General features: G+C 38.7%; 13 protein-coding genes and 1 non-coding gene across 14 annotated transcripts, besides 1 other annotated feature; 4 read left to right on the top strand and 10 right to left on the bottom strand.

Annotated features, from left to right (window-relative positions):
- Nucleotides 1-545: 545 nt before the first annotated feature.
- TRM7 (tRNA methyltransferase TRM7) lies at nucleotides 546-1,478 on the bottom strand (the record flags this gene model as incomplete). Its single annotated transcript, NM_001178409.3, has 1 exon — nucleotides 546-1,478. One exon carries the CDS (start codon nucleotides 1,476-1,478, stop codon nucleotides 546-548), a length of 933 nt encoding a protein of 310 aa, NP_009617.3.
- A 256-nt stretch (nucleotides 1,479-1,734) lies between these two features.
- On the bottom strand, nucleotides 1,735-2,359 carry YBR062C (uncharacterized protein; the record flags this gene model as incomplete). Its single annotated transcript, NM_001178410.1, has 2 exons — nucleotides 1,735-2,261; nucleotides 2,344-2,359. 2 exons carry the CDS (start codon nucleotides 2,357-2,359, stop codon nucleotides 1,735-1,737), a joined length of 543 nt encoding a protein of 180 aa, NP_009618.2.
- A 369-nt stretch (nucleotides 2,360-2,728) lies between these two features.
- Nucleotides 2,729-3,943, bottom strand: CNM1 (Cnm1p; the record flags this gene model as incomplete). Its single annotated transcript, NM_001178411.1, has 1 exon — nucleotides 2,729-3,943. The coding sequence occupies one exon, from the start codon at nucleotides 3,941-3,943 to the stop codon at nucleotides 2,729-2,731; it is 1,215 nt and encodes a 404-aa protein (NP_009619.1).
- Nucleotides 3,944-4,342: 399 nt separating this feature from the next.
- On the bottom strand, nucleotides 4,343-5,437 carry ECM2 (Pre-mRNA-splicing factor ECM2; the record flags this gene model as incomplete). The annotated part of the gene is made up of 1 exon (NM_001178413.3): nucleotides 4,343-5,437. The coding sequence occupies one exon, from the start codon at nucleotides 5,435-5,437 to the stop codon at nucleotides 4,343-4,345; it is 1,095 nt and encodes a 364-aa protein (NP_009621.3).
- Nucleotides 5,438-5,795: 358 nt separating this feature from the next.
- NRG2 (Nrg2p) lies at nucleotides 5,796-6,458 on the bottom strand (the record flags this gene model as incomplete). The annotated part of the gene is made up of 1 exon (NM_001178414.1): nucleotides 5,796-6,458. The coding sequence occupies one exon, from the start codon at nucleotides 6,456-6,458 to the stop codon at nucleotides 5,796-5,798; it is 663 nt and encodes a 220-aa protein (NP_009622.1).
- A 1,403-nt stretch (nucleotides 6,459-7,861) lies between these two features.
- TIP1 (putative lipase) lies at nucleotides 7,862-8,494 on the bottom strand (the record flags this gene model as incomplete). Its single annotated transcript, NM_001178415.1, has 1 exon — nucleotides 7,862-8,494. One exon carries the CDS (start codon nucleotides 8,492-8,494, stop codon nucleotides 7,862-7,864), a length of 633 nt encoding a protein of 210 aa, NP_009623.1.
- Nucleotides 8,495-9,619: 1,125 nt separating this feature from the next.
- On the bottom strand, nucleotides 9,620-11,449 carry BAP2 (branched-chain amino acid permease BAP2; the record flags this gene model as incomplete). Its single annotated transcript, NM_001178416.4, has 1 exon — nucleotides 9,620-11,449. The coding sequence occupies one exon, from the start codon at nucleotides 11,447-11,449 to the stop codon at nucleotides 9,620-9,622; it is 1,830 nt and encodes a 609-aa protein (NP_009624.4).
- An 883-nt stretch (nucleotides 11,450-12,332) lies between these two features.
- TAT1 (amino acid transporter TAT1) lies at nucleotides 12,333-14,192 on the bottom strand (the record flags this gene model as incomplete). Its single annotated transcript, NM_001178417.1, has 1 exon — nucleotides 12,333-14,192. The coding sequence occupies one exon, from the start codon at nucleotides 14,190-14,192 to the stop codon at nucleotides 12,333-12,335; it is 1,860 nt and encodes a 619-aa protein (NP_009625.1).
- On the top strand, nucleotides 12,369-14,392 carry TBRT. The gene has a single exon (NR_172475.1).
- A 587-nt stretch (nucleotides 14,393-14,979) lies between these two features.
- Nucleotides 14,980-15,671: an origin of replication (ARS212; Autonomously Replicating Sequence).
- On the bottom strand, nucleotides 14,980-15,693 carry ALG14 (N-acetylglucosaminyldiphosphodolichol N-acetylglucosaminyltransferase anchoring subunit ALG14; the record flags this gene model as incomplete). Its single annotated transcript, NM_001178418.1, has 1 exon — nucleotides 14,980-15,693. The coding sequence occupies one exon, from the start codon at nucleotides 15,691-15,693 to the stop codon at nucleotides 14,980-14,982; it is 714 nt and encodes a 237-aa protein (NP_009626.1).
- A 476-nt stretch (nucleotides 15,694-16,169) lies between these two features.
- Nucleotides 16,170-16,805, top strand: YBR071W (uncharacterized protein; the record flags this gene model as incomplete). Its single annotated transcript, NM_001178419.3, has 1 exon — nucleotides 16,170-16,805. One exon carries the CDS (start codon nucleotides 16,170-16,172, stop codon nucleotides 16,803-16,805), a length of 636 nt encoding a protein of 211 aa, NP_009627.3.
- Nucleotides 16,806-17,788: 983 nt separating this feature from the next.
- Nucleotides 17,789-18,433, top strand: HSP26 (chaperone protein HSP26; the record flags this gene model as incomplete). The annotated part of the gene is made up of 1 exon (NM_001178420.1): nucleotides 17,789-18,433. The coding sequence occupies one exon, from the start codon at nucleotides 17,789-17,791 to the stop codon at nucleotides 18,431-18,433; it is 645 nt and encodes a 214-aa protein (NP_009628.1).
- Nucleotides 18,434-18,618: 185 nt separating this feature from the next.
- YBR072C-A (uncharacterized protein) lies at nucleotides 18,619-18,780 on the bottom strand (the record flags this gene model as incomplete). Its single annotated transcript, NM_001184540.1, has 1 exon — nucleotides 18,619-18,780. One exon carries the CDS (start codon nucleotides 18,778-18,780, stop codon nucleotides 18,619-18,621), a length of 162 nt encoding a protein of 53 aa, NP_878048.1.
- A 90-nt stretch (nucleotides 18,781-18,870) lies between these two features.
- On the top strand, nucleotides 18,871-21,747 carry RDH54 (DNA-dependent ATPase RDH54; the record flags this gene model as incomplete). The annotated part of the gene is made up of 1 exon (NM_001178421.4): nucleotides 18,871-21,747. The coding sequence occupies one exon, from the start codon at nucleotides 18,871-18,873 to the stop codon at nucleotides 21,745-21,747; it is 2,877 nt and encodes a 958-aa protein (NP_009629.6).
- Between the last annotated feature and the right edge of the window lie 124 nt (nucleotides 21,748-21,871).

Raw genomic sequence — 21,871 nt, forward strand, 5'->3', positions numbered from 1 at the left:
AACCGGGTTTATGTGAGCGTTTCGAGGTTTTTGTATCTAAAAAGGAGATATGTAATGCGTAAACCCGAACTGAACAATTCGTTTGACCAAAAGGGGCTTTCCTACAAACAAGCAGGGCAATAGGAGCAAGGCAAATGGATCAAGGTGATGCTTATGCATAATTTATACGATGGAATCCTTTGTAATGCTCCGTACTACGGTTTACCACCAACCGGCTTTTGGGTTGTAATATTGACAGATTCACCATGTTCTCAATGGTTCTGTCACAATTCGAAAGTTCTATTACTCGCAAATTCGAAAGCAGATGTTTTAAGAGACGAGGTGAAGTAAAAAAGAAGAAAAATGATTGCCATACTCCTCAATGCTTGCATGTAATATAATATAATATAATTACTGTTTCATTTTCTTTTATATTATACAATGGATATTCTACATAACCGTAACCTATATCGTTTTTAATGATTGCAAGGAAAAGTTGATTTTGTAGATAATCTTATAATGTAGTGACTTATTTAATTGTTTGATTAGAGGTAGTAATATTGCAATCAAACTGATCTAGTGAGTTTCCCGCTCCTTTTTAATTCCAAAGCTTTCTTGTAGGGAGGGTTCGTCGGGCTTTGAACAGGATCTAAGGACGATGAAGTGCCTGCAACCGAAGAAGGTAGGTCATGATAAGTGGCATCTGAGTCGAAACTTTGAAGACTTCCACAAGCCATAAATTCGGCTATGTTTCTCTCCTCTTCATTCCAATGAGACAATTTGTCTGATATACACAATTTATTCAAAAAACAGCCTTGAAAAAATTCATCAACGGATGTATTTACATCTAATTTTGGTGTCCAATTGGATGGTGGGTTATAGCCTAAACAAACAATAAAAGCTTCCAGAGATGTACCTCTTGATGATCTTGGCTTTGCGCAAACGATTTTATCGAATAGATAGCCCAATTGGGAATATAGCATATCTATATCACGACCTCTGAAGATCTTTGCCACAAAAGTTCCACCTTTTTTCAGAATGCATGCAGTAAGTTGCAGCGCACTCATAATTAACTGTTGTTGCACGTATTCGTCAAGATCGTGTAACCCAGTAACATCAGGTGCACCATCACTACAAACAAAATCGGCCTTTTCGTTGCCAAACAGTTTTAGAATCCTCGCCAATGTTTTAGGATGAGTGATATCGGCTTGCAACGTTGTCACATGAGGTATGGGGGACATCGGTTGTAAATCGACAGAGACAATTTTCCTGTCCTCCTTATCTGAACTGGGACTTTCATCAAACAGTTTTCTCGAGAGCACTTGTGACCATGAACCTGGTGCTGCACACAAATCTACAACTCTTTTTAAGTTTGGATCATCCAGGAAATGAAATTGGTCATTGAGTTGAAGTAGTTTGAAAGCAGATCTAGCCCTATAGCCCTGCTCTTTTGCTTTTCTATAGTACAAATCTCTTTTATCTTTGCTGCTCTTACCCATCTTGAATACTTTCTTTTTAAGCTTGCCTTGTACTCATCTACTGTTGTTTTACAGTAATGTTAGGAGCATCGCTTGAAAATTTTCAACTCGCGATAATTATTGTTAGCGCAGAATAATAATACCTAGTAAAAAGTTTATCGTTGCTTTTACTTCATCATGATAATCAAAATACTTGTAGGTCTGTCTTCTGTGAAAGAAGACGTAGTTACCTATTCTACTTAGGTTTGGTGTCTTTATATAATATAAAAGAAAGATATTAACCGTACATACCCCAATCTTCTTCCAGTTCTGCTTCAGTTGTATCAATCTCATTAATGATTCGGTGGCCCATAACATTATCTCTGCATAATGGACATGTTGTACTTCGAGATAGCCAGACAGACAAACACTCTAAGTCGAACTTATGATGGCAATGAGGTAATTCAACTACTAAGGGGTACTCATCTTCTAAATAATTAGTGTAACAAATGGAGCAGTTGTCAGTTGCTTTGAGCTTTTTTTTATTGATTCGTGGTAAAGAGGCTGCAAAAGTATCAGGACAGCCCGCACTCTTGCCTTTATCCATTTCTTGCAACCATTCTTCCTGTAATGATTCTGGAAGCATTTGCGATAATAATCGTAAAAGTAGTGTTGAATCTGAATGTGCATCACCCTCACCACTGGTGTTACCAAAGTTTTGAAATAGACCTTGCAGTTGGGATCTGACCTGTCTTCTCTGCTCCTCCTGTGAAGTTCCTCCTACTTCTTGGTAATCCCTTGAGTTTTGTTGTATTCCATGTTCCTCTAATCTAATGATGAGTGCAGATTAAAATTCGGTTAGTTAATTGGCTTTGGGGAACTTACTTCATAATATATCATTACATACCTTCATATGTAGACATTTTTTTGATTGTGATTATGTTTGATGAATATATCTTTCTATTATTTCTTTAGTAGTTTAGGAGTGGCAAAACTGGTATTATAACGAACTGAGCGCTCCTCGGTGCAAACAAAAGCCGCCCACAACAATTTTGACCAACTTAGGCAAAATGAAGCCATTACTAGAAAACGAAGAGTATATATCATCACAGTAATTCGGGTAGGAGAGTTGGTCACCAAAATGGGACTCATATGGAAGGCAAAAATTTCGAGCTTATTCATCATGGTTGTACCCGTAAAGTTTTTGTTTCCGATATATAGAGTACAGATGTTTTCTAGTTAACAGTTGGCATATCTTACATTTTCCGGATTATGTATCAAATAAACTTTATCTATGAATAGTTAGAGTACCACAGTAGAATCGAAGTTGCGCCTTTATCATTAACTAACAATTTTTTTGTGGGAACCGAACTATTATGTCTCCTGGAACAAATCTTTTGACTTTTAACCCGGAGCAAATTGCGAATCCTTGTCAAATTTTGAACTTCATCATAGCGGATAAGATCCTTATGAATCACTTCATCTAATCGCTCTCGTTTTTCTCGGTATGCTCCAGTTATTTCAATTGGGATGTTGTTATCAAAGAAAACTGGTTTTTCCATGAACATAGTCAGGAAAAGTTCGTCACCAAATTGGCTTTTTATAATCAAAAACGATTTACAGATATCACGAATTTCTCTACTCACAGATTTAGTATTATCTCGAGCAGTGAAGCTTCTCATAATTGAAATATTTCCAGGCGCGTATTGTCTGCCATAATGGGAGAGAGATACATCGCATCCCATAGGAACTTTAACCATTGTTTCGTTAATACTTTTTTCAATACCTTTAAACGGCGTTTCATTCGCGCTATCAAGTAATGTATTATTTACCACTGCTTTAAACTCGGGATTCGAGCCAGGTGATCGCGTTAAGACCTCTGTTGTATAATCTTTAGTTAATAAGTCGTACTCATCAAAATTGCCATAGGTGAAATTTTCATCGCTTTGGTTCAAAGTTACCATATTTTGCCTACCAATGCTGAGAACTGACTCCTTTGAATGTAAAACTGTGGATTCCTCATAATTTCTCTCTTCGGTAACGTCACTTCGATTATTGAGGCAGTCTTCATTAAAGTTTATTACAATGGATATGGTATCACCAGTCTTGAACCTACAATCATCTATTTTAGGTGAGCTCGTAGGCATTATTGGAAAAGTGTTCTTTCTCTTAATAGAAGAGATTAAATACCCGATAATCACACCCAAAATTATTGTGGATGCCCAGATATCTTCTTGGTCATTGTTTTTTTTCGCTTCAATCTGTAATCTCTCTGCAAAATTTCGGGAGCCAATAGTGACAACATCGTCAATAATAAGTTTGATGGAATCGGAAAAAGATCTTAAAAATGTAAATGAGTATTTCCAAATAATGGCCAAAATGCTCTTTATATTGGAAAATAAAATAGTTGTTTCGCTCTTCGTAGTATTTAACATTTCCGTTCTTATCATTGTAAAGTCTGAGCCATATTCATATGGAAAAGTGCTTTTTAAACCTAGTTCCTCCATATTTTAGTTTTTTATCGATATTGGAAAAAAAAGAGCTATCAGAAATCAGTCAATATATCATGTACCTATGGAACCTTATCTTTCTCAAAATAATAAATTATAGTGATACTTTTAGAATTGTGTCACTTTCTTTTTATTTGTACTTACAAAATTCGGCCGAGTTATCATCTCGGTAACCGAGAGGAAGAGCCCGAGCAGCTAAAAGCGACAAACCGTACAGATAAAATGTTCGTGCTAATCCAAACTGCAGCATTCCGTATAAATTTGTCAGATATACTGATCAACTTAGATAAAGTTCCCCACTCAACCTGCTTTTGTTTATTACTTGCAAGGTAGATGGATGGTCGAAATTGATCAAACAGTTCGTTTCTTCAACCCATGATTTTTCTTACGTTTCATCTATATTGTTAACTTGTTAGCGCGAGGTTTCGATTTCTTTGATCTGTCCTTATGAACTTTTTTTGATGTCTTTTTCTTGTCATTCTTTGCGTTATCTGTGCTTTTTGTAGGAAAAGAAAGCCCTAGCTCCAACTGAATAAGCTTATTCAAACTTAAACTAAGTTTTATATTTTCTGCAGTGTTGGTTCCGAATGACGCAGCTGAAAAGCCAGACGACCACGGAATGATAAAGATTCTAAAACGGTCAATAAGTAAAACTCCTCTCTTTAGGCCCTTTGGTGTGACAAGTGTCTCACTTATTTTACTGACAAACCGCTCCCCCAATTCACTAGATTGAAATCTTAGGCCACCACACTTCGCCTTGTGGTTGACTATTAATGACAATGAATTTCCATCCTTCCATTTCTTTATACCCAATAATTGCGAAACTGTATCAGTTATTTTCCATTCAGGGATCGAGGCATCAATATTATACAGAAAAAATGATTTGGTGGAGGGGTTTTTTAAAAACGATTCATTCAAGGGTAGTTTCTTCAAAATATGAGAAATGTCCACGGACGCGTACTTTTCCAAGTTTTTGACCTCATTTGCACCTTTTTCATTTTTATACAATGCAGTTGTGTTTTTTATTAACGGAGTACTTGGGCCATCTGATGTTGCTCGCAGAAGTATATTTTTCAATTTATCAACGATATTATCTGCTTCTGACGGATCACTCGTAATCTGAGCTCCTCCTAATTTCACGTTTTTTAGTGACAGAAACCTTTTCATCATGTCGTTTTTTGCTTCCTCCGTCATAACGTTTTCCTCGTTCACAAGGGATATTAAATGATCCCGCAGTTGTATAGGGATGTGCCATCTTGAATCAAGCATACAGCATTGACAAATGTTTCTCTGAGTGGCGCACCGTACACATATTAATGTTTTAATGATATTATTGCTTCGTTTAGACGTCTTAAAATGGTATAAGGTGAACGGTAAGGTACAAATCTTACATTCAGAGCCTTGTGGAATTTTAGTCATTCGTATATTAGCCTCATCACCTAAGCACTGCTCACATATATTGGGCGGTGGCTCATTAATTTCATCATTCATTATATTAAGGGTGCAATAACTCTTTTCCGTTAGCTACCTTCTATTCACCTGCTCAAAAGCCCTTCCATCATCATTACCACTTCTATCAATAAAATTTGCCATAGCATTTCTTTTTTTTTTTTTTAGTCCTTATTGCCTAAACGTCATCACAGGAGAGGGTAATCCCGGAATGAATAAGGTTTGAAACTTCACGTCCCTCCGGGTTGTGACTTAAAAAAATTACGAAAGAGAACCGACTATCGTTCCTGCTATTGTTCTTGGTGAGTATTACTAACCCGCTTAGTTTTATTACTATTTATCAGTCTTTTATTTGTACGTTATTTGAATATTTAAATGTTTTTGGCTGAGCTCACTCACATCAACTGCTAGCCTCCCTCCTCTTCCAGTTTCTTTTCTTCTTGTTTGCATGAGTTCGATAATGCTGATTACAGTTATCATGTCTACTAAACCTCTGTCCACAGCCCTCATGCGGACAGATATGATTTTTTTCACCTGTATGGATTCTGTTATGTCTTGAAAGATGACCAGAAGTGGTGAACCCAGTAGAGCAGATCTTACAGAAATGACGAGTCCTCTGTCCTGCTGTATTGGTTTTCGTAGATTTCAATTTTATCACGGTTTTTGTCGGTTTGCTTATTTTAATTGAGCTATATGGATCTGATTTACCGTTACCGGTATTCTCTGCTTTTACAATATTAATATTTTGCAATGGCAGTATCGGTGACGTTTTTCCACTTGCTGTTAATCTTGAAATAGTCCCGTCACTCGTTCTGTTCGCTTGTTTTCCGGAGAAAAAATCGAAAGCGCACTTATTCAATTTATCTTTCAAGTCATCATCAATTAGATGTGATGTTTTCATCAAGGGTATCAGGGTTTGGTATTTCCTTTCATTGTTAAAAGAGAACATTTCAGGCATAAGAGTTATCTGGGAGGGCGAACATTCGAAATTGATGGGAAATTCACATTTCCTATCTTTAGCTAGAATAGTTGACATCAAGTTGTCTTTGTAACCTATGGACATCTGGAAATTTTGTAGAAGCTTTATATTTTTTGTTCTTCGAACAGTAGCGAGTGCTCATATGACTTGGTGCCGGAAATTCATTTGAGCTGTCATAATATGATAAATATTTATATGTAAAAATTTAGGCCAGATAATATATAAAAGATAAACGATTTAAAGAGGGTGTAGGATTTGCCTGTTAGCGATGTAGGAGCTACTGCACGATGTAGCATGTAATAGCCAGACGTGATTCCCCTAAACTCAGGCCCTTCTCCAAGGAGAATGCAACGGTAGGCAGTTCGTTTGAAATTGAAACTTTTCTCAACGACAATGATGTCCCGCAGCATAAGAAAACATGAGATCAGAAAAGCGTTGCAAAACGCAGAAGCCACTTATCAAGAGCTACGGCTGCGCGTTTTTCTGGGACGTGCTGACAAACGAGAAAAAAGATGGCTTTGTATTCAGTTCAAGGCCCTGTGTATTTTTTTCCTTCAAGAAATTTTTATTTTGGCCTGGGGTCTTTAAACGGACGGGTGCCCTGAGAGTACTCTCGCATAATCCAGGGATGGCTTTTTCACAGTCGTTTAACATTCGTTTATGAAGTAAAGAAAAAAAATACCAAACCCCGTTAAAAGAGAAAAAAGGTAGCCGAACATTGAAGCAGCCCATGCCAGTTTGTCCTTGGGCAGATAGTTTTCCGTCTGGCTTGAAAGGTTATAGTCTCCTTTTTTTCTTGGCTTCGGGAAAAATACGATTTGTTTGTTATTCTATATGCAGAGCCGCTGCTCTGCAGGGATTTATGATCTCGAGTGCCATTGATCTTGAAGCATCTTTTGTTGAAAGGATTTGTATGACATCATACCCGAACTTTTTTAGCACGTGAAAATGGAGAAGTCTATGGTTTTAGAGGTTGCTATTAAGGCATTTTCTAAACTTGAGGGTTGTTTGATCTTATGTTGGTTGGTTGTAAGCCAGCCGGTGTAGCCACGTGTTAAATCTTGACTTTTTTTCCCGAAGAGGGTCTGGTCCTGTCTATTTTGTTTCATGCATATTTTTTCTCAAGGAGAAAGACTCTTCGCTGCGCCTTGGCATAATAACGTCTTCGGTAGGGTCCATTTTTTTAACGTTGGCGATGCCCATATTTAGCTCGTTTGGTCGTTCCTTCGAAAGATAATCGTTCGTAAATTAAAAATAAAAGAGAGTAGTTTTCGAGCAACGAGTAGCCAGCTGGTGCCAATTGTCAAGAAAGGAAACATTTCTTACGGATTGGGAAGAAGCACTAATCTCGAAAAAGAGAACGTTTTTAGAAAGTTTTAGAAGTTGATTATATTAATGAAGAAAAAATTTTCGAACTAACAATTACATAAAGAGAAGGTATAATAATGGAGGTAATTTTTCAAATATTTGTTGTAAAAGGTTCCCTTTTATAACAATAAAGCAGCTGCACCTGCAACAACAGCACCGAAAGAGGCAGCGCCTGCATTGACTCTTTGACCGGCATTGGAAGCAGTTTCGACTGTAGAAGTGCTGACAGAAGAGGTAGTTGGAGCGACAGAAGAAGAAACGGCCTTAGAAGATGATTCGGCAGATGATGATGGGGCAGCAGAAGAAGATGGGGCAGCAGAAGAGGATGGAGCGGCAGAGGATGTAGCTTCGGAAGAAGATGCAGCCTTGGAAGAAGATGCAGCCTCGGAAGAAGATGCAGCCTCGGAAGAAGCTGGGGAAACGGAGGCAAGAGCAGCAGCGATTTCAGAACTCAATCTTGTGGTGTACCATGGCAATTTAACAATTGTCTTAGTGATAGCATCAAAGTCCAATTCACTAAACAAGGTAGTGTAAGCGTCATCGGTGTAAGTCATGACTTGTTGATACACACTCAAGACATCAGATGGAATTTGGAATCCACTGTTGCCAGTTTCTAGACCCAAGTAGTCAGAAAGATGAGAGTTGATGTCACCGATAATAGCTTGCAATTCAGCAGTTTCGGCGGCGCTGGTGTCAGCGACGGCCAAAGAGGCAATGGCACTTAAAACGAAAGCAATCTTGGAAACGGACATTTTATTTTATTTAGCAGAGGGTATAGTTATGCAATAGCAATTATTGTTACTGATTGAATGCCTTTATAATTTCGGTCCGAACAAAGTTAGGCAAGCGAGAATAATTGACGTTTGAAAGAGGGCTGCCAATGTACTATTTATATTAAATGGTGAATGAAGCAACGCAGTACCTCAAAGAGGTTGGAGACATATTCACCCTTACAGCAAACCTTTTTTTTCCTTTACTGGAAATAGCTCGAAGAATTGGAGAGAAAAAAAGATGCTTTTAGAAAATAAGACACATTTCCCGGAACAATCAATTATTTCCATCACAATCTTTGAAAGAAAGGGCCAAACCGCCGCAATAACTGCCGTAGGATTCAAAACCACAAGTACATTCTTCAACGGAAAAGAGTCGGAAAATCGGAAAAGGGACCTCCCGAAGACATTAGTCTCATAATTAAGGTTATAGTCAAGAAAAACCATAACCAGATCGTCTGATGCTCTTTTTGGGAATATTGATTACCCAATAAGGTCATTACTCCAATTTGTTGGGCTCCATTGTGTTGAGTATCGGTTGCTTGGGTTTTGAAAATCTTGCTGCCGTCCGGCTGCATGTGTGCGCCGCAAGTGCCGAGAAAGTAATTATCAATGTGGATCGCAAGCCAAGACAATAAATTTGTTGTTTCTGTGACTATTTCATGATGGCCTCCTAGTCAAAATACCAAGAAGAAGAAAGGTTTTTTTTTCTTTTTTTCCCTACCTGGCCATTCAAAGGTGAAATATCCTTTCCATTACCCAAAGAGGTAGTACTGTTTAGGCGGGGTTTGACAGGCGCTGGAAGGGATAGGCAAGAATAGGAACGGTTTCCAAAGCCATAGAAATTCCTCCTTCACGTTCTGTTGAAGGGAGGATAAAGCAAAATTTGAAACAATAACGACATTGTGCGGGTATGTATGCTACGGATGATTAATGAATGTATGTAAAAAAAATATAAAATTACAGAAACGAATAAGGTCATTAAGGGAGGGGAGGGCACAAGCAAATGTGCTTGTGAAGTCATACCTACTCAGCGCTAAGGACATGCCGTGATATCATCAACCGGCTCTAATGGGAAGTGTCCAGACCTGAGTGGTGTAGTTAAGTTTAACACCAGAAATGATAAGCTTTTCTCATCAAAGACATATTCCTTAGTTTTTCTTTATTTTCTTCGTCCTCTTGTCTCATTAGCTCTGGATCATAAATGCGTCTGTGGAAGTCAAGGTCAATCTTGTCGAGGGGATTTAATAGCGTAAAATCACGGTTGTAAACCATATATCCGAAGTAAAAGGCCAACCATATTGGAAAAGCTAAATAATTTTGAAAGAAGGATTCCGCATCGCATTTGCCCCCATTACCTAAGGGGGCCAATGCTACCCAAAATTGGGCAACAAAGACTAAAATATTAAAAAAGACACCGTATATGGAACCCCAAATCCCTGTTGTGGCCTTGTATCCCAACTCGTCTAGAGACCTTCCCTGTACTTTCATTGCTTGTCTGAATCGCAGATGGGACAACATTATGGAAGTCCATGTGAATAATTCACTCAAGCCTGCGATAGCTGCTAACCATGTAAACACGATCTCTTCCTTTGATGAAGCTGCAACAAAAGCAATGACGCCGAAAACGCAACACACAATAAGAGCTCTCAAGGGCCTGCCCTCTCTGTCAACGTAATCTAAAAACTTGGGTGCGTAGCCTTGTTGGGCCAAAGAGCAAATCAGTCTTGGACCAGCATACAAAGAGGAATTTGCCACTGAAACCACAGAAATCAAAATAACAGCGTTGATAATATGTGGAACAATTTTCACACCGTGAATAGAAGCGGCTAAGACATAGGGAGATGCATGTGTAGCGGATCCGCCTGCGCCCATTAGTTGGTCATCATTATATGGAACATTGAATCCAATGAGGATCATAGTCAAAAGATAAATCACAACGATACGATAAATGCTTCTCTTGGCTGCCACCGGAGTAGATTTTCTAGGGTTAGACTGTTCCTGAACACTTAGTGCAAATAATTCCATACCACCAAAGGAGAAGTAAGCAGTAACTAAAATATAGCAAACGTTTTTGAACCTACCAATCGATGTGTCACCTGCAAAAGCACCTGGATTATGCCAATAAGTGGCCCCGATATAACCGTCATTTCCGGCCCCACCACAGTTGATAACAATAGAAAGAATAATGAAACCTGCAATCATTAAAATTTTACAGCAATTGAAGATGAATTCCGTTTCACCATAGGCTTTTACACCGAAGAAATGAATGAATACTAAGAAAACATAGAAAATAAGAATATAAATGTCCGGATTTATTTTATCATTCCAAAATTGAATAGTCATAGACGCGGTTATTAACTCTAAAGGCAAAACCGTTAGCCATTGGAAACAGTAAAGCCATACTGTGGCGAATCCAAATGATTTGGAAATGAATATGGAGGAGTATGCGTTGAAATTTGCTGGTAAAGTCGGATAGGTTACCGCCATCTCACCTGCAGCTTGGATCATGAAGTACGTCACGAAAGAAACCAAGATGTAACCAATTATTAGCGCAGCAGGACCACCGTAATGTAGACCTTTTGCATTAGCTACCAAAAGACCAGTCCCAATACCTGTCCCTAAAGACATCATGACAACATGGCGCGACTTCATGGACTTTTTCAACTTGGAATCCGACGTGATAGACTCAACGCCATCCTCTAAATCAGACGTATTTTCATTTATTTGCTTAGTTCTTGTAGTGCTACCCTCGGCTCTTTTGAATGAATCCGCAAATCTATGTATAAGTTTGTCACTCCCGGATTTTTGCTTAGAATAAGTTTTCTCACTTGATGATGATTGGAAATTATTCCCGGCACTAAAGGAACGTATCGATATCGAATCAGGAGAAGTTTCCTTTTTCCCAGAAGATCCAAAATCTTCTGAAGATAGCATTTCTAAAATCACTTGAGTTTTATTGAAGCTAAATAAATTGATAGTATCGAAAAAGGACCTTCGTTTCAACACTAGCTAGAGATAGTAATAATCTAATGGCAAAATAGCCATTATACGTACCTAATATATACGTATATATACGAGGAGATGTGCTCATCAAAGAAGTGGCATTTCACCCTGAAATTTTTTTTCTTTTTCTCGCTGAAGAGTCATTCCTAGTAAAGCATGCTACTTTTCAGTATATTCCATTATATTTTTAACTACAAGCGGCGCAGAAACCAGAGGATCAGCCACTGCTAGCAGCATTTGCTGCTGACATATTTACCGTTGAAGGCCATCATAAGGCAGTGTTCTGCGGGGAGTTGGAATGTGGATGCCGGTTCCGGTCCCACAAAATATGAGCCGTGAGAAGCGGCACATAATGCAGCGTGCGGCAGTGTCAGTAGCCTCCTTATACTCCTAGATCGAAAAAAGGGCTTTTCTTTTTGCGGCACCCCAAAGACAGCATTTCTTTTCTGTCAATTACGCGCCGTGTCGCCGTTTCTTTTCTTGGCACATTTACACACTTAGTCCGTTTCTTTTTTTGCGCGTTATATTCTGCTATGTTTTTTCGTTGGTTTATATGATGAGTAATCAAACTCATCCATCAGTCTGCAACATTAGTAGGTGCAAGGTGGAAGCTTTGTGCGCACAACATGTTTGATTGCAAAGATTTTTAGTAGAAATAAAACTACTCTTAACAGACTTAAAAATTTAATTTAATTATGCAGATTTGTCCTTTCTCGACTTGCATTAATGCTAAAAAACAATTATATATTTTGTTATCCTGAAGAGTGGCAACGAAAGCCCGATGAAGCCAAGCGGAAAATGAATGGAATTGCTGTTAGCACCAGAAATTGGTCATCCTCTTAAAAAACTTTCTTGAACGCGAGCTGTTTGGATTTTCCGACGATTCTGAATTTTCATACTCTTTAAGATCATCGTTATCGTCAACTTTGTCGATCTCTGTAAGCGATGGAGACACAAATATGTTTCTATGTGAGTCCAAATCAATTTTTTCGGCTGGAATCCAAAAGCTCCATGATTTGAAGTATATCTTGTGACCAAAATAGGCAAACAAAACGATGGGCATTGCCAAATAATTTTGGAAAAACACTTTGACGTTAAGTTTTCCATGTTCATTAACAGGTGCGATGGCTACCCAGAACTGGCACACAAGGAAGAAGATTGCAATTAAAACTGCAAGCCATGAACCCCAATAGCCAGTTTGTGCTTTGTATCCAACTTCGTTCATCGAACGACCTTGCTTTGCCATGGCATCTCTAAATCTTATATGTGACAAGGACATTGACATCCAGATAAATAATTGCGAAAGACTAGAAATTGCCAATAACCAGGTGAAAACCTGTTCTTCAGCGTCACTAGTGGCTACAAACCCAATGCATCCAAAGACAAGGGAAACAAAAAAACAAAGTAAAGGCCTGCCGTTTCTATCAACATATGCTAAGCATTTAGGTAAGACGCCTTGTTCTGCCAATGATAATAACAATCTTGGCCCAGAATATAACGAAGAGTTTGCAACAGAAATGACAGAAATCAAAATAACAGCATTTATAAAGTGAGGCACAACTTTGACACCATGTGATGCAACAGCAATGACAAATGGGGAGGCATGGGATCCAGAGGAGTCACTAGACCCTAATAATTCGTCACTGTTGTATGGAACAAGAAAGCAAACCAAAATGGTGGTGAGCATGTAAATCAGCAGAATACGGTATACCACTTTTTTGCAGGCATTGGGAATAGATTTTGTTGGGTTTTCCTGCTCAGCGGCAGATAGAAGTAGAACTTCAATTCCACCGTAGCTGAATGCAGCATAACAGAAAACCGTACATACACCTTTGAAACCGTGGGCAAATGGACCAGGATTGTGCCAGTACTCAGCACCGATGTATCTTCTGTCACCTGCACCACCACAATTGATGATAATCGCCAGAATGACGAATCCGATTACCATCAATATCTTACAGGAATTGAAAATGAACTCGGCTTCAGCATAGCCTCTGGACCCAAATAGATTAATGATAATTACAAAAACGAAAACCACGGCAACAAAGATGTCTGCATTTACACTCGTCCAGTACTTAACTGTCATTGCCGCAGTGACCAATTGTAAGGGCAGAACAGTTAGCCATTGAATGGTGTAAACCACAGAAACTGCAAAACCCAACGAAGGGTCGACTAAAATAGAAGGATATCTGGTGTAATTGCCGGTTAGTCCTGCATAACAGAGACCTAACTCGCCTGCCGCTTGGATGATACAGTAAAGCATGATCGATGCTATTCCGTAACCAAGGACTAACCCGGCAGGACCAGCTGTTCCCAGCACCTGACCATTACCGACCAGTAAACCAGTACCTATACCGGTACCGAGACTGATCATGACTAAGTGACGAGATTTGATCGACTTTGTCAGGTTGTTTTTTTCTTGGGACTCTAGTTCGGAATTACGGTCTGGTGGCAGCTGCCTTTTAAAAGAGTCGAAGAATTCTTTGCATTTCCTCTGTAATATGGATTTGCTGTCCGTCCTTCGAGGCTCCGCTGTTTGTCCAGATACCTCATCTTGTTTTTCTGTTATTGTAAAGTCTCTCTTTTGTTTTTCACTGTGTGTTCTTTCATGCAAACTGTGCGAATATTGTGCTGGACTGGCCTCTTTGGCAATGAAACTGACACTATCGTCCATTTTTACGCCTTTTTATCGAGAAACTATATTAGGTAGCTACGGTGGTAAAGGCACCTTATAATACAGCTTGGTTCTATGTATTAATTTCAGACTATTTTATGGTCTGCTTTTTTTTACGGTCAGAGAAAAGATGAAATAGATGCCACAAAACAGGGATATATACGAAAACAGCATCTTATATACTTTTTTACTCCAACATTAATTTCCAAAACAGGTGAGATGAGGTAACCCATTCGAAAAATTTAAATGTTCAGACACTGTCAAGTTAAAGAATATAACCTGGAGGTTTTCTTTTCTTTTTGTCCATCAAAATGCACTTTTTTTGAAAAAAAATGCCTTGTCAAGATAATGTGAAGTTTACTGGAAGGGCCCTTTCCTCATCGGGTTGCCGGCCCTGACTGACCTTTTTTGTATTTTTGGCCGTCCCGGCGCGGCGAAGAGTGAGACGACACCAAATAGCCGTACGGCAATAATCCTCGTGCAAAAATCTCTAAGACCGGTGTCGCATTATCCTTTACACACCAAATTTGGTGCCGTAATGCATTATGCATACACTGTGCAATTATGCAGACATGAAATGTGATTGTTTGCTTTGTATACGTAGTAATTGTAAGTAAGTGATTTACTGATTTACTTTCTGGTTAGCAGTGGTAGTTTTAATGCGTTGGCCGGATTGTTTATATTTTGTGAAGCAATCCTGGAAATTTTAAGCATCAAAGAAGGTGCGGTGCCACCATAAGACTTCAAAAATAGTTGGAAGTTTTACTATCCTACATAAATGGTTTACTTAAACAAGGATGCCGAACCACTTGGATCTTGGTAAATAATTGTCCCTCAATTCTTGCCACTGGACAATGAATTCATCCACTACCCAATATAATATTTTTCCGGTCAGACTAGGAGTATTAATCCTTGCCAGCGATTCTACATAAACTATATGGGAGGAACCCAACAGGGGCAAAAGAAGTTCCATAATTTTCAACCAAAAGGATATTATACAGCATGTTCCAGGCCCATTCAATAAAAACAGATGAGGGGAACCACACATAGCAAATCTGATTCTAACCACGTGCACAAAAGATTGTACCAACGTTCCAATGATGGTCTTTACACTTTGTAGGAGAGTCGCTTTAACTTCCCTAGCTTTCATGAATTCATAGTATTTTACTTTGCAATGACCAAATTTTTTTATAAAGTGGGCGAATCTTTGCCTGGAAGCCTCATCAGAATAACCCAAGTACACAATCGACTTACCCAGTAAAAGATCCTGGTAATTTTCTAGAAGACGGATCATTTCACCAGTATGACCTCCCGATCCTAAGAATACAAAAATCTTGAGCGGTTTCTTTGACGATTTTCGTATTTTCAGTAGGTTAACTCCATCTTTCGTATCCTTTTCTGTACCTGCTTGAGTGTGGAAAAAAGGCAGAATCGCTATCAACCTAATAACATATGCTGTCGATACGATGAGCACCAATGACGCCAAGTAGGCCGTTTTCATGATCTTCAAGTCACTTCTTTCGACTTTCCTGATACAATAATAAACCGCCGATTACAGTTATTGCGGGCCCTTGTACATGAAATATTAGGATGGCTTCGCTAAGAACATTTTTGCTTCTGGACAGACAGAACACGTAAAAAAAGAAACACGAAATTACGACTAACTTTCGCGTAGGGGTAAAATTACCTAATGCGCGTAATTAAAAAAAAAAGCACAGCAGTGTAAATTGGAGCAATAGGAGAAAATGACCTGTAAAGGAAGTATTCGAATTCACTAGTGCGGATATTAATAGAATTCATAATTTCGCGCTTGGCTGCTCATTATATTCTTGACTATTTGCCAAACTGTTATAAAGAAGCCTCAATATTCGTTTGGTTTATTGTTAAAGAAGGCGCAAGCTCGGCACGAGAAATATACGACGATAAAGAACATACCAACTATATATTGTGACGGCACAAAAAGACAAAATACGTAAAATGCTAAGACGCTCTAAAAATTCCAGCACTAACACAAACGCAGACACCAAGAAAAGACAATCCATGCATTTAGGATCCAAAAGTTCGCTAATCTCGCTGACTAGCGAATTTGGCCATGGACACTCCAAGACGAAGCAGAAAAAGGAGGAGGGCACAGCTCCTTCTCAATTCCTGTCTCCTACGAATAAGAGAAGCACATCTAGTCAGTCAAAGTTAAAAAGGAGCAGCTTGTTACTGGACGAAACACTGCTTAAAGACTACCACTCGGCCATGAGGCACATGCAAACAAACGCTGCAAAGGAAGAAAAGCTGCGGATGGCTCCATCACCAACGCAGTCAACGAGGAGCGAATCAGACGCCAGTCTTTCCTCCACCAAGAGCTCGATCTCTTCCATATTTTCCCAAGATAATGACTATTCCATTCACGATTTGTTGTACGAAGATATTGAAGAGATGGATAAAACAGACGCTTTCAAAATTAACAACACAATAGCAATCGATGATTCTAAAGCTCTCTTTGTCTTCTGTTCAAACGACTCCTCCTCAAGGACAGCGTCTATCGAAACATTGCACGAATCAAATTTGGACAACCTGGATATGGGTTCCAGTAGAAGGACATCGTTGGACTTTTTTTAATATAACCTACCATAGGACACACTTTGTTGTTGATGTTGGACAATTCGTTAATTAAGAGTCCCTAAACGGCTCTACTAGTTCCAACCTCACTTTGTTTTTTCATTTTTTTATGTTTTTTCTAGAACCTTCTTTACGTGATTCTCGCTCGGAATCCGTCAATAGAATGTTTTCAGTCTCCGTTTCAATATTCTGCGCACATCAATCATTTTCTTACTACATACACTAACATTACTCCTAGTTTAATTTAATTGAATTTTTAACTTTCTTTTCTTTTCATTTGGCAATTTGGCTCCTTGAAAACAAGACTATGGGTCTCTCTCATAAGCCTCAGGGGGGGACCCCAAAAAAATAACGCGGCCATCTTGCATGCACCGTTGAACCTGTAGCTTACAGTAAGCCACAATTCTCTTACCTTCTTGGCAATGTGGCACAAAATAATCTGGTTATGTGTCTTCATTTGGTAATCACTGGGATGTTACTGGGGCAGCAGCAACTCCGTGTGTACCCCTAACTCCGTGTGTACCCCTAAAGAACCTTGCCTGTCAAGGTGCATTGTTGGATCGGAATAGTAACCGTCTTTACATGAACATCCACAACCAACGAAAGTGCTTTTTCAAGCATTGCTTGATTTCTAGAAAGATCGATGGTTATTCCCTCCCCCTTATGCGTCCAAAAATATAGGGTGCTCGTAACAGTAAGGTATTCGCACTTAGCGTGCTCGCAACACAAAATTAAGTAATATGCGAGTTTTAGATGTCCTTGCGGATCTATGCACGTTCTTGAGTGGTATTTCATAACAACGGTTCTTTTTCACCCTTATTCCTAAACATATAAATAGGACCTCCATTAGTTAGAGATCTGTTTTTAATCCATTCACCTTTCATTCTACTCTCTTATACTAATAAAACCACCGATAAAGATATATCAGATCTCTATTAAAACAGGTATCCAAAAAAGCAAACAAACAAACTAAACAAATTAACATGTCATTTAACAGTCCATTTTTTGATTTCTTTGACAACATCAACAACGAAGTTGATGCCTTTAACAGATTGCTGGGTGAAGGCGGCTTAAGAGGCTACGCACCAAGACGTCAGTTAGCAAACACACCCGCAAAGGATTCTACTGGCAAGGAAGTTGCTAGACCAAATAACTATGCTGGCGCTCTTTATGATCCCAGAGATGAAACCTTAGATGATTGGTTCGACAATGACTTGTCCCTGTTCCCATCTGGTTTCGGTTTCCCTAGAAGTGTCGCAGTTCCAGTTGATATTTTGGACCATGACAACAACTACGAGTTGAAAGTCGTGGTTCCTGGTGTCAAAAGCAAGAAGGACATTGATATTGAGTACCATCAAAACAAGAACCAAATTTTGGTTTCTGGTGAAATTCCATCTACCTTGAATGAAGAGAGTAAAGACAAGGTCAAGGTCAAGGAGAGCAGCTCTGGTAAGTTCAAGAGAGTCATCACTTTGCCAGACTACCCAGGTGTGGATGCAGACAACATTAAAGCAGACTACGCAAATGGTGTTTTGACATTAACAGTTCCAAAATTGAAGCCTCAGAAGGATGGTAAGAACCACGTCAAGAAGATTGAGGTTTCTTCTCAAGAATCGTGGGGTAACTAAAGTGACCTGGCTCTATAGTGTTGTCCCTCTCGCGAGGACCATTGTTGCTTGCATATGGGCTTGAAACATATGGTCATCACATCTGAGCGATTTTACCTCTTAGAATTAGTTTAGATATATATGAGTTGATGAATAAATAGTTATAAAAACTTGCTTTGGCTTCGATATATGACCGTTATTTTTGACTAAGTTTTAACGAAGGAATCTAACCTCGTTCTTGTAATTACCAAAATCTTCAACAACGCGCTGTTGGAGGTATCTCTATGGATGTGGCTTGAAATATGGATGTCTTGCCTACTTCTACTTCTGGGAAAGGCATTTTTACTCGATCGCGTTAATATATGCATCAAGAAAATAAAAAATAAAACGCGAAGAGCTAAAAAAAAAAAAGAAAACCTACTATAAATAACCGATTAGAATCGAGTTTTTGTATTGAAATGGCGGTAATAAGCGTTAAACCTCGACGAAGAGAGAAGATCCTACAGGAGGTAAAAAACAGCTCGGTATATCAAACGGTATTTGATTCCGGTACTACTCAAATGCAGATACCGAAATATGAGAACAAGCCATTCAAGCCTCCAAGAAGGGTTGGATCAAATAAGTACACACAACTCAAACCAACCGCCACTGCAGTCACAACAGCCCCTATATCTAAAGCCAAAGTTACTGTCAACTTGAAAAGAAGCATTTCGGCGGGACCTACTTTAAATCTTGCCAAGAAGCCGAATAATCTGTCCTCAAATGAAAACACTAGATATTTTACTATCATGTACAGGAAGCCTACTACCAAAAAGCACAAGACTTGGAGTGGTGATGGCTACGCTACCTTAAAAGCCAGTAGCGATAAGTTATGCTTTTATAACGAAGCAGGGAAATTTCTTGGGTCAAGTATGCTACCAAGTGATTCAGATTCTCTCTTCGAAACTCTTTTCAAAGCAGGCTCCAATGAAGTACAATTGGATTACGAATTGAAGGAAAATGCAGAAATACGTAGCGCCAAAGAAGCCTTATCACAAAACATGGGAAATCCCAGCCCACCGACCACAAGCACAACAGAAACAGTGCCTTCTACGAAGAATGACGGTGGCAAATACCAAATGCCTCTGTCTCAGCTGTTTTCACTAAACACTGTGAAAAGATTCAAATCAGTAACAAAGCAAACAAATGAACACATGACCACAGTACCTAAAACCAGTCAAAATTCCAAAGCCAAAAAATATTATCCAGTATTTGATGTCAACAAAATCGATAATCCTATAGTAATGAACAAAAATGCAGCCGCTGAAGTTGACGTAATTGTTGATCCATTACTGGGCAAATTCTTGCGCCCTCATCAGAGGGAAGGGGTGAAGTTCATGTATGATTGCTTAATGGGCTTGGCAAGACCAACTATTGAAAATCCGGATATCGATTGTACTACTAAAAGTTTAGTGTTAGAAAATGACTCAGATATTAGTGGATGCCTTTTGGCTGATGATATGGGTTTAGGTAAAACACTAATGAGTATAACTTTGATTTGGACATTAATTAGGCAAACTCCTTTTGCATCAAAAGTTTCATGTTCGCAATCAGGCATACCATTAACTGGACTTTGTAAGAAGATTTTAGTCGTTTGTCCCGTTACTTTAATAGGAAATTGGAAAAGAGAATTTGGAAAATGGTTAAATTTGTCAAGAATAGGTGTTTTGACATTAAGCTCAAGGAATTCTCCTGATATGGATAAAATGGCTGTCAGAAATTTTTTAAAAGTGCAACGAACTTATCAAGTCTTGATTATTGGCTACGAAAAACTCTTGAGTGTTTCTGAAGAATTAGAGAAAAATAAACATTTGATTGACATGCTGGTGTGTGACGAAGGCCATCGACTAAAAAACGGGGCTTCTAAAATTTTAAATACGCTGAAGAGTTTAGACATAAGAAGGAAGCTTTTGCTTACGGGAACTCCTATACAAAATGATCTTAATGAGTTTTTCACTATTATAGATTTCATAAACCCAGGAATCCTTGGAAGCTTCGCTTCTTTCAAAAGAAGATTCATTATCCCTATAACTAGAGCCAGAGACACTGCAAACAGATACAACGAAGAATTGTTGGAAAAGGGGGAAGAAAGGTCAAAAGAGATGATAGAAATTACGAAAAGATTTATTTTGAGACGAACAAATGCGATTTTAGAAAAGTACCTTCCTCCAAAGACGGATATAATTTTATTCTGTAAACCATACAGCCAACAGATATTGGCATTCAAAGATATTTTGCAGGGCGCACGTTTAGATTTTGGACAATTGACGTTCAGTTCTTCGCTAGGACTAATAACATTACTGAAAAAGGTTTGTAACTCTCCTGGATTGGTTGGCTCAGATCCCTATTACAAATCACATATAAAGGATACCCAATCTCAGGACAGCTATAGTCGTTCTTTGAACTCTGGTAAGTTAAAGGTATTAATGACATTACTAGAAGGTATTAGGAAGGGTACCAAGGAGAAGGTCGTCGTAGTGTCTAACTACACTCAAACATTGGATATAATTGAAAATTTGATGAATATGGCTGGGATGTCACATTGCAGACTCGACGGTTCCATACCTGCTAAACAAAGGGACTCTATCGTCACATCTTTCAATCGGAATCCAGCCATATTTGGATTCTTGTTGAGTGCAAAATCGGGAGGTGTAGGATTGAATCTAGTCGGTGCTTCGCGACTTATTTTATTTGATAATGATTGGAATCCTTCAGTAGATTTGCAAGCGATGTCACGAATTCATAGAGATGGTCAAAAAAAGCCGTGCTTCATATATAGACTTGTCACAACTGGGTGTATCGATGAGAAAATATTGCAAAGGCAATTAATGAAGAACAGTTTGAGCCAAAAATTTCTAGGTGACTCGGAGATGAGAAATAAAGAATCTTCTAATGATGATCTTTTCAATAAAGAGGACTTGAAGGACCTGTTTTCTGTCCATACAGATACCAAGAGTAACACACATGACTTAATTTGTTCTTGCGATGGTTTAGGTGAGGAAATTGAATATCCTGAAACAAATCAACAGCAGAACACCGTAGAGCTGAGAAAGCGTAGCACTACGACATGGACAAGTGCGCTGGATTTACAAAAGAAAATGAATGAAGCAGCCACCAACGATGATGCCAAAAAGTCACAATACATTAGGCAATGTCTCGTTCATTATAAGCATATCGATCCAGCAAGACAAGATGAATTATTTGATGAGGTTATCACAGATTCGTTCACCGAATTGAAAGATAGTATTACCTTTGCGTTTGTAAAGCCCGGCGAGATATGTCTCAGAGAACAATGACGCCAAATATGGACACTTATATACTAAATAAAATAGCTATTATTTAATCACTGATTGTATTTAATAGGTTTATTCTTGCACGACTCATTCAGGTTCAAGTCACATATTAAGTAGGGCCTATTGC

This window comes from Saccharomyces cerevisiae, chromosome II (genome assembly GCF_000146045.2).
Source record: "Saccharomyces cerevisiae S288C chromosome II, complete sequence".
Taxonomy (NCBI): Eukaryota; Fungi; Ascomycota; class Saccharomycetes; order Saccharomycetales; family Saccharomycetaceae; genus Saccharomyces; species Saccharomyces cerevisiae.